This window comes from Symphalangus syndactylus, chromosome 6, assembly GCF_028878055.3.
Source record: "Symphalangus syndactylus isolate Jambi chromosome 6, NHGRI_mSymSyn1-v2.1_pri, whole genome shotgun sequence".
Lineage (NCBI taxonomy): Eukaryota > Metazoa > Chordata > Mammalia > Primates > Hylobatidae > Symphalangus > Symphalangus syndactylus.
In genome coordinates, this window is record NC_072428.2 from 33,919,978 (window position 1) to 33,931,089 (window position 11,112).

The 11,112-nt window shown below is 42.2% G+C and overlaps 1 protein-coding gene across 3 annotated transcripts in view; it reads right to left on the bottom strand.

Moving 5' to 3' along the window:
- The window catches only part of SLC17A6 (solute carrier family 17 member 6), a 41,178-nt gene extending 31,103 nt beyond the window's left edge, over nucleotides 1-10,075 (bottom strand). For all 3 annotated transcript variants that reach the window (XM_055282124.2, XM_055282126.2, XM_055282125.2), the window contains exons 1-3: nucleotides 9,478-10,075; nucleotides 6,465-6,717; nucleotides 4,875-4,993 (exon numbers count right to left, since the gene is read on the bottom strand). In XM_055282124.2, coding sequence (XP_055138099.1) covers nucleotides 4,875-4,993; nucleotides 6,465-6,717; nucleotides 9,478-9,563 — 458 coding nt within the window. In that variant the 5' untranslated portion in view covers nucleotides 9,564-10,075. The remainder of the gene's footprint in view (nucleotides 1-4,874; nucleotides 4,994-6,464; nucleotides 6,718-9,477) is intronic.
- Nucleotides 10,076-11,112: the final 1,037 nt, after the last annotated feature.

Consider the following 11,112-nt stretch of genomic DNA (forward strand, 5'->3'; position numbering starts at 1 on the left):
GAGAGAGATGTTAAATTTCATTGTAAATGTAACTTGCCATCATGTATTATCAGACACGTGAGTTCTAGTCACAATCACTTTGTGACCTTAGATAAATCACTACGCCCTCAATTCTCTATTTCATTTCCTGCTCTGTAAAATGAGAGGGTTGGATTAGATGAGTTCTGTCCAGCAATAATATGGGTTCTTCCTTTTGTGGGGTTTACTATATGCTACAGCCAAGTGTGATCCTAAGTGTCTTATTCAAATAAAGAAGTATTTTTTCTTTAGAAAAAGCCAAGTTAGAAATTCAAGAAATACTTGAAAAGACAAAAATAAAGGATTACAGTAGGGGAAAATAAACTATAATTTTGAATACAGAAGTCTAACCTCAAGCTAAAATGCATTTCTCTAAGTATATTTATGCTTGGCTAGAATTCAAAGATTGGATGCACTGAATCACTAGCGCTCTATACACTTGGCTAAAAATATTTTTAAAACAGCTCTTTAAAGGCCTTCAAATAAAATTTATGGAATTTTTAGTGAACAATAATTTCAATTTGAATAACGTACATGGGAAAATAATTTTAAAGGTAGAAATATGACTCATGAAAAAAGGCATTTTTTTATCACATTAGAAATAAACCATTTGCATTACTAATGCTTCAGGTAAATTTATACAAAAATAAGCCGAATAGTCACAGAGGTTTTTTTCCTTCCATTTTTTTCCCAAATTTAAGATTTCATTAATACTAAATAATAACAGCAAGCAATTACCTAGTTCCATGCACTTCAAAAAAACTTTACATATATTTAGCTGTTATGACCCACATGAGGCATGTACTTTGATTAGCCCTCCTTTACAGAAATACAAACTAAGGTGTAAAGGGGTTAAATCACATTTTATATCATTCAGTTACTAAGTAACACATTCAAGAGCCTGAACCTACAGTTTGGCTTTTAGAGCGTAAATCTTACTGCTTTTTTTTTAAATCCCCAAACACCTTGTTGCGATATTTATTTTATTTATTTAACGAGTATTTATCATGAGTCAGGTACTCTCTGAGATGCTAGTAATACAACAATAAAAAAAACAACATGGGCAAAACTACCATTAGAAAAACAGATAAATAAGTAAAATATTGATATGACAGGTAGTGATAAGTGCCATGTAAAAAAATAAAGCAGGGTTGAGAAATCAAGAGGACAGGAGCAGGGTATTAAAAATATTAAATAGAGTTTAAATAATATCACCACCTAAATAAAGGCAAAAACAGTTTTGTGATACAGTGCTATGCATTAAACATATAATGTTCATCACACTCCCTTTGCTGTATCTGACGTTCTATGGTTATGCCTTTTGCAAAAAAAAAAATGTGTATTTATATATGTATATGTTTCATATATTTATATATATTTCATATATTATATATGTATGCTATTTATGCCATCAAACACTTGTCCCGGTTCTTCACAGCAATTTAAATGGAGGCTAAAACTAGTCCTTAGGAATTTCATATTTGTAAATATCTGGATTACTATAAGCCCATGTCCTGTATTATTTAAAGACAAAAATAATTTGCCCCCCTCATCTTTTTATTACCATATTAATATGTTCTCATCTTAAAACATTGAAGATTTTGTAAAGAATCTTCCTTTGACCCCCCCACCCTAAGGCCTTTCCTGGAGTTGACTAAATTCTCCAGCGCATAATGTGCAATAGCTCTTTAAGGGAAGACAAAGGAAAAAGTGATGCAAGAGCCATCCCTCCTCTGAGACTGGGTTTACTCCCCTCCTGACTCTTCCAACTCCTCCTCTCAATGATCAGGAAAGTAAATGTACTTAGAATCTGAGTAGTATAAGAACCAGGAGTCTGCACTGTGACCCAGAGTGGGGCTGTCTTTGCTTAATCAATAAATTGAAGAAGCCAAATAATTGCTGTTTGTTTCTCATTGAGAAATTTGCCAAGATGTGTAGCCAGGAGCCCTTCTCTCGAGTGGCTGTCTCCACACACCTCAGTTTATCTTCCTCAGTTCCACCCACAACAGTGATGGCAAACACTTTCCAAAGTGAGACTCTTTTACACCTAGAGGGAAAGGAATCTGTCCCCAATATCACATGCAAGGGAAATCTCATTCTGCTCTTAAGTGATCAATATAGAGAAGCTTATTTGAATGGGTACATGATGCTTATAGGTGGAAGATTGGTTTTGCTGCTTTGTCTTTACTGTTTTTGAGAAAGAGATCATAATAGGAAATATACATCTTTCAAATAACTTGTAAAAATCTCTGATTTTGTATTTATTAAAAGCCTTCTAAGGTAAAATTCTATGTAGCATTTGTAGTACTAGTTGGACATTCACCATGTTAATAATAGGGGTATCAGGACGATTAAATTTTTATCATTTTTATAATTTTTTTCTTACTAATGTGCAATACTGTTATAATCTGAAAAGAAAATGTTATACATGTTTAAAAACCATTTTCACACAAGCCTTCAACTGCATTTTGCAATGTTTTGTTATATTTTCAAAATGAAGCAAAATGTCAGAATCTTCAGCAAGATAAGGTAGTTGATCTCTATAATTTTCTATAGGTTCATGATATTTTACAATACATTTTTAATTTAATTTTCTCAGTGACATAGAACATAACATATCATATATGAAAATATTAAGGCCTCTCCCGTGAATACCCATTTAAAGGTAAGATTAATTTGGATCCAAATAGGAATTCCAGAAATTAAAATTTTTTTCTATAAAAAAATTAGCTGGGCGTGGTGGTGCATGCCTGTAGTCCCACTACTCGGGAGGCTGAGGCAGGAGAATCACTTGAACCCAGGAGGCAGAGGTTGCAGTGAGCCCAGATTGTGCCACTGCACTTCAGCCTGGCAACAGAGGGAGACTCCATCTCAAAAAAAAAAAAAAATCCTTTGAGGAAAATCTACCAGATAAATTAGAACCTGGGTCAGCATCACTCTTTTCATTGCTAAACATGACACAGATAGTAATGAGTTTGCTTTTTTTTAATTTAAATAATCAGAAAAACCCGTTTACTGACCTCCTAGTGTTACAAAGAGGAAAAGCTGGAGCATCCCTGGTGTTTTTTCCTGGCAGGAAAATGTTAGCATTTTAATATTTGGCAAGGTGAATATTTTGACTCTGAAAAAAACCCTTACAGTCACCACCATTACATTTTCATTTGACATCATATTGAGTTCTTGTATCATTTTTGTTTTTTGGTGAATTGTTGGATTTTTTTTCTCCTGCAGTGAAAACATTCCATGCATGTATGTTTAGGGTATCTTTCTGAGAACTTTGTTTTAATTTAGGAAATACTTTTTAGGGAAAAAAAAGGAGTGAAGACTATATATATTGGGGATATAAAAACCAAAAATGTAACATGTTCATAATCAATAATATTTGACAGAATATTTCTTTAATTTTTGCCTAATATCAATGTTTTCTTTGATTTATCACATCCATAAAAAGGGGTTCTCTATGTAGTTAATGAGTTTCATCAAGTATCCATCAGCAGATGAATGGATAAATAAAATGTGGCACATATACACAATAAATTGATTTTTTTTAAAGGGACTAATTGTCTACTACTTGGTCTTAGTGTCAGCCATCCGTATGTCAAGTAAAGACGATACTCTTTAAAGGCATTATTAGGAAAAGCATTATTCCTAATGTATGGCACTCTCCTCTTGACATTTTAAAGCACTGCCCCAAAACCCTCACTCTAGGGATCCTTAAGCCTAAAATAAATTTCCAAAAATTCCTCCCCAGGCCCTGAGGACTCTGAGAAGTCTTGGGCAGAAATGACACCGCTAGTGAAAGGGCTAGTAATTGACAAAAGCCGCAGTATGGGGCCTGAGAGATGAGGTGTGCCCAGGTTACAAAAGGCCAGGTTGCATATGACCACTACTAGGGAGGTGTCAACTTCTAGTCCTCTTCCGTTAAAATGTGAGTTTTGAGTGTAGGAAGAGGAATGAAGTTTTAGGTACAATAAAGACTGGAAGTCTTTATTTGCGGTATCTAAGCAGAAAGACCAGAAAGAGCTGGTGCATGTGTTCTATGTGGGTTCAACAATTCAGACGTGAAGAGCATTTAGTTTTGTTTATCAATATACACACAGTGAAGCAAAGGAAGCTGCCCCTCACCTTCTGGTGGCTAGGCGTGCCCCTCGACACCCCCACCCCATCAGTCCTTAGGTCTTATGCTTTAGGGGTGTCTCTGCAGGTGCCGTTGGTGGCGCTTCTGGGAACTGGCGCTAGGACCTTGGTTGTGGACACCGCAGCAAGGCAGGAGGCCACTGAAAGCAGCTGAGGGCTCCCCCAACCCCCGCCCCTACGCAGCTCATTAACAGGTGGAATCGCATCGCTGGTGCCTGCCCCCCTAGAAACAAACCCTTCTAACCCAGAGCACCAACTGGGCGGGTGACGGGGCCAGGCCTTCGAGGCGCCTTGCCAGGAGGTCAGACCCTCGGGGAGCCTGGGCGCCTGCGGGGAGTGCAGGAAAGAGCGCAGCATCTGCCGTTCCCCACCCCTTTGTGCACTCAGGCGCACTGTCCCTGCTCTGCCTGCTCCCGGTCTGCCCTCAGCTCCTGTCAGGCCATACAGCACGTCGATTATTTCGCCAAAAGCAAGTTCAGCCACAGCAGAGGGAAGGAGGCCGCGTGCGCCGGTCCCACAGAGCCTACATTCTTTTAGGCGACTAATTCAGGAAGGAGTCACCAGCAGCTCCAGCCCTGAGAGAGTGTGTCAAGGGACTAGAAGACTTCGCCCGGGAGTCCTCAAACCCCTCTGGGCTGTTGTCTCTGCTCCAGCTTCTGCTGCCCCTTCGGGGGAAACAAGCACCACGCCCTGAGCCCCAGTCCCGCCTGGCGCATTACCTGTTGGCTGCCAGCCGAGACGCGATGTAGCCTCCCGGAATCTGGGTGATGATGTAGCCCCAAAAGAAGGAACCGTGGATCATCCCCACGGTTTCCGGGTCCCAGTTGAATTTGGCTTTCTATGGAGGGGTAGGAAAAAAAGCGTGAAGGGAAAGAGTAGAGTCAGTGCCAAAGGCTCACTTTCAGCGGTTCACAAGCCAAAAAGCCCCCAAGGCTTGGGCGCTTCATGCATGCTGGGGATAAGAGTGGCTTCATTTTCGTTTCCTAACAAAATTGCCTCTTGCAACGAAAAAACCTTGCTCATTAACAAAATGTATTGTGATTAATAGTGAGGCAACTCGCACTGGCTTTGCTCCCCGACTGCTGTCAGGCAGATCGAATCATCTGAATGAAGGAGGAATCTAGAGGGCCCCCGTCTTGGAAATTCGGACTCCCCATGAAGAAATTTGTTAGACAGGTGTGGAGACGCCCGGCAGGGGTCCACTTAACGAATCCGGCCAATGCGGACGCAGTAGTGTAGTGACTTCCAACCCTGGAGACTTAAATAGGGAAATTCTGGGGAAGGAAGGTGGGGAGCGAAGGGTGAAAGGTGCAGGCTCTTAGTGGCTAAGAGAAAGTGTGTCCCCACAAATGGGGATGGATATGGGCCTGAAGGGTTTGGAGTAGTCGGTGAATTGGGAGGATAAAGGAAGAGGGAGTCATTGCTCAGGGGTTTTAATAAATACGGGGCAGGGATATTTCTGAAGATGGAGGTCTAATTCCGCCCTGATCAGCCTGGGTGACTCCCCGAGGGGAACCTCAAGGTAAACTGGGGCGCAATATTTACGTCCGAAAGGTGGGAGCGCGCTTTTCTCGTCTGAGAACTGGGGACCCTTTTTCTCCTTTAAATAATATTTTGACACCCAGCGGATTTTGCAAGGTGTCCCGGATTCCAAGAGTCTTTCCCAGTTTCTCCACTCAACCCCTGCTTAGTCTGATTTATGGCAGCTGGGGTTTCTAAGAAGGAAGTCTGGACCCAGGGGTTCTGTGACCTTGACGTGACCCTCCCCTCTCTGGGCGCGACTCCCTGCCACCCTGGGGCCCTCTTACGTTGTGGCTCCTCCTGGAGGAGGTAAACCTTCCGAAAGACCCCTCAGCTGAACCTGCTGATATGAACACAGCTGATTTTGTTTTCCAGTTTGTTTCATTGTGAATATTAAGAATGCTTTGGCGGGGATTGAATGAAGTCCTGGGAAAACTATAATTAATATGCTACACTATTCATTCAAGTAAAACAAACACACTTCTATTTAGACTTAGTGGACATTGCTAGTCACCAACGTCTTGTATTAAGTCACAGTTCACAAAACCTGGTGAGCTAGACCCTCTTTTCCACTTTGAGGATGAGGAAGGGAAGGCCCAGACAGCAGAGCGAAAAGGGAACTGATAACACTACTGGGGTCCATTCTAGAACGGCAGAGCTAGAGAGGAGCTCAGGGAGCACCCAAACCTTCCTCTCAGTGGGGAGAAAACAGGGATCAAACAGGAGATGTGGTTTTGCGAGGCCGCATGGCCGAAGGGCAGGAGCCAGGGTGGCCAGACGTTGCCCACCTCCTTGATGACCTTGCCCCCGCGGTGGATCGTGCTGTTGTTGACCATGTCCACAATGGCCACGCCCAGGTTGCAGCGGATACCGAAGGAGATGCAGAAGCCCAGGCCGCTCATGATGGCGATAATGTAGCGGCGCGGCAGGCCGAAGCACGTGCAGTCGCACAGGGGCGCCTTCCTCTCCGGCACCTCTAGGGGCTTCCCATCCTCCGTCAGCTCGATTGTCTCTCCGGTGTCTTGCTTCTTCTCCAGCACCCTGCGCGGCAGAGCAGGGGCAAGTCAAGGACGCGGCGGCTTAGGCACCCCCGACGCTGACCCATTCCCATTTTTCAGGACCCGTCGGGGTTGGGAGGAGGGCCGTCGACCTCGCCCCACCGTAGGGGATTAGGGTGGTGGGGTGACACCAAGCTGCAAGACCTCCCAGGCTCTCTCACATTCTGCAGGTGCCCTTGGCCGCGGCGGCGGCGTCTCTTCAACTTTAACACCTTTAGGCCCAAGGTAGCGAGTCCCCATCTCTACCCCTGGGTGCTCTGATTCAGACACACAGGCCACTTGGGCCTGACTTTCTTGCAGGGTCTGCATTTTGTGAGGGCAGGGGTTACCAGCGCCTCCTCTGCACCTGAGTAGGCGCCTCCCACTCCTACCCGCGCCCAGCAGGGCTTTACCCTGACTATCGCGGTGTCCTCCTGCAACACAGCACCAGAGGGCTGCTCCGCTGCTGGCGGGCCCAACTAGAGAGCCTTTTCCACCGCGCTGCCTTTTCCGTTTCTAGCAAGTTGAAGCTTTCCAGGTTGACGATGCTGGTACTCCGCCCCCCAACCCACCCCCTGAGCTGAGCCTGGAGCACCCCCTGGACTAAGGCCTCTCTAGGCTAGTGCCTGTGCGTGCGGAGAAGGCCTGAGAGCTCTCGCCTTCATGCACTCTCCTTCCCCTTCATCCCGCCCCAGGGTTCTAGTTCAATGCTTACTCCCCTGTTACACTTCTTACTATTTTTTTTCCTTACTCGAGTTGGAGACAAAAGGCTCCACAGCATATGGCCGACACCTAAGCTTCCTACTGCCAGAACATGAATAATTAATTATTCACAATCTTGCGTCATTACTATCTCTCTTACAAACACCGAAAAATGTCAAGGGTCCATTTCCCAAGACGCAAAATGCGACTCCCAGATATACAAAGGCTCCCCCAAATCAACTTTTGTAAGATATTCCACAGCAAAGGGGAAGATCTCACTTAAATATTTGTTTTTGCATAGTGTTCCATAAGATTTCAATCATCAATTCATTCTTGGCTTTGGTCCTTGGGAGAAGGGACAAATGAAAAGGGGAACGCAGAGAAAATGAATGGTTTTACTAAAAGGTGGTAGTGTTCTAGTCTACAACACATTCATGAAATTTCTATTAACAACAAACAAACAAACAAACAAACAAAAGGAATGTATAAGGTAACATCTCTGTATGTAGCCCCTTGCGATTGATACTTTCGATATTTAAACAAAGAGCCTCTCCATTTATAATTTGCAGATATTTTTTTCCAATCTACCATGTAATTGCTTTTCACCTGTGCCGTTTTGAGTGCTATGTGCACACCCAATTGTTTTCACACACTCGGGTAAAGCAAGTGAAATTTTTAAACTAATTTCAAATATGCATAGCTTGGAATACTGCTGTCAAGCAGTTTGAGGCCACCAGAAGAAAAATGTTAGGCTTCCGAATTCTATAAAATAGCACCTGGAAAATAAGTCATAAAAGTATTTGTGGCTAGGTTAATGTTTATTCTTAAAGTCCGATCATAATGTTGGAAAACATTGCAATTTATTTTTACTGGGAGAAAAAAATTCAGCCAATGCGATTTTTTTTTTCTTTTCCTGCATTTGCTTCGTGTGCTCAAATATACAAAGTTGAACTCTGCACCGGATGGCAGTTGTACTGGGAAAGAACATCCTTTTCCATGGTAGCTGTGGGACTGCAGGGCCCTTGCGGTATCTACTGCCGCATAGGTGCATAATTGTGCCTACATGAAGCCCGCCAAACCTGAAGAGATTTGGAAAATCTGGGAGTGGTTTGATCATTTTCTTTACATTTCTCATGCATTTGCAGAGATTTCAATTTCCCAAATATTAAAATTAGTGCTCCTTTGTAATTCTTTTTCTTTTATGTCTGCCCTGTCGCCTTGATTTTGCTCTAATTATTAAGAAAAGCTGTATCCATGTAACGTACTTGAAATGATTTAAAGTTTTGCAAATTACAGCATAATTAGTATAGTGACTACAGGAGGATTAAATAATTAAATCATTTCTAGGACTTTCAAAGTAATGTTGCTTGTTATATTTATGGCTGTTCTTCCAGGCATTGACATTTCCTATGCAAGAAATAGACTCTAGGAGATGAAAATAATTAAAAATGCATATACATTGTTTCAGGCTCAGAGAAAGGAATTGCTTCAACTATCAATTATTGATATATTTTGATTCTTCTTCATTCAGTGCAGAAGACATATTCCACTAGGGGATTCTCTATGCTTTTGAAGCTGAGACCTCTCTCTCTCTCCCTAACATATATATATAACATATATATATAACATATATATATATATAAACCATTACCCTTTGGAATTTCTTGGTTACTTTTTTTAGACGGTTGTGTTTTATATTCATTTTTCTGCATCAAAGGAATTTAATTTGGGGTATCTATAAGCACCAAAAGAAAAGCTGTTTGAGCAGGGGCTGGCCATTTCTTAACTGTAAAGAAGATAAATCCTGTGTAGTAAAGAATAAAACTCTGCAGGCACCAAAGCAAAAATCAAACACACACACACACACACCAGACAGGTTCATTTAGTGCAACATTCCTGCATTAATAAGCAGGTTTCCAGAGCACCCCCACTCCAAGCAATGGGCAACAAAAAGACTTTCCGATCATATTACAATCTTTCTGAGCCACCAGGGTTTACGGAAACGGCCCTGCAGATTTTTTCATGCTGAACCTCAGGTAAGCAAGTGTTTGCTTTGTCTTACCTGTAGATCTGGCCGAGGGATTTTCCAGCAAAATTCTTTAGCCCCTCTTTTCCTGGGGCCAAAATCCTTTGTTTTACGGATTCCATTCTTGCAAAGATTGTTGTCAGTTCTTGCCAGATTTAAATAGTGATCGCTAGGAAAGGCGAGGATTGCGCATATTGTCTTAATCTCTTAAAGTAGTTGTGGGCTTTTCCTTCTCAGTAGAATGGTAGTGGCTTGCCTCCAGCAAGAGTGAGAGTGAGAGAAGGGAGGGAGAGTGAGAATGAGAATACAACAGAATAGCTGCATGCAACCCACGGGTTTCCTAATAGGAGAGTTGGTAGACACAATCAGAAAGTCTCATTGGAAGGGGAGGATCCGGTGGCAAAGGGCGCAAGCAGTGCCATGGTATTTGGGTAGATGCGGTTGAGTCCTTGTCCTGGAAGTCGGTCAGCTGAAAAACAGTGTAAATTCCCGGTTTTGAAGACTTATTGCTCTCAAATCTGCTGGCTTTTAAACGGAGGGGTCGGAATATCACAGAAGCCTTGGGTAACAGCAAAGTCAAAAGAATGGTACTTTAAAAAATGGTGTCTTTGCTGTAAGGAGCAGAGCATATTCAAAACTCATGGGAGCATCTCAGGTCTCAGGTGAGCAATGCTGCTATTAGTTTTTCCTCTCTGCCCATGATCTCCTCCCATCACGCCAGCGTAACTCTGCTCTGCGGTAGAGTCAAATTAAGATGGAGAAGGCTTGCTGCTCTTTGAGGACGTGAGTAAATAAAAGATACACAGTTCTGATTTGGGCAGCCTCAGGGAAGATTTTTTTTCTCAGCAGCTGACAGCGCCCGTCTGGGCGGGTCTCGTTACAATGGTTCAGCACCACGGACAGAGTAAGTCTCAGGGAAAAGGGACTCTTCTTTTGGCTAGCTAGGTTGCCAACTTTCTAGCGGAGCTGGGCGGATCGCCCTGACCAAGGACCATACTGGGGCTCTTCAGGAACGGATGCTATGGAAACCATGTGGGAAGATGTCATCATCTCCAGAGTTTGCAGGGAGAATGGTGCATTTAGCTCTGCTAGGGAAGACAACTTTATTAAAAATTGACAAGTTACTTCTAGTTTGCTATGTTTTGTCCAGCACGCCGATGCCAGTATTGCAGGGAAGAAAGATTTCAACATATTTAACTTATGCTTGTGGTGTTCCAAGACACCTAGGCTCCCTTGAATATAAAATATGTGCACACAAAATACATAATTACATTGTTCATGTGTTTGTTTTAACCCCTGACAGGAAAAAGATGAAAGAAAGAAAGAAAGGGAGAGAATGAAGAATAGAGGAAAGGAGAGATAAAGAAAAAGAGGTGGGAGGTATAGAATGGAGAAAAAAAGAATAGCTATAAACTCAGTGAAGTTGATTAAATAAAAGACAGTTAATTTAATATAAATTCCTTGGAATTTTAAGCATCTTTATTTAACTAATTTACAATACACTACCAATATACTGATGAAATATGTGGCTATACCTTGTGCTTGGCAACAAATTGTAACTGATAATTTAAAGATTTATTTAAAAAAAGATTTATTTTAATTTACATATATTCCATTCAAATCTTGTTTTATTTTTCTGTGTATCTCCTTATCCTAAAGCATAAATTTTGA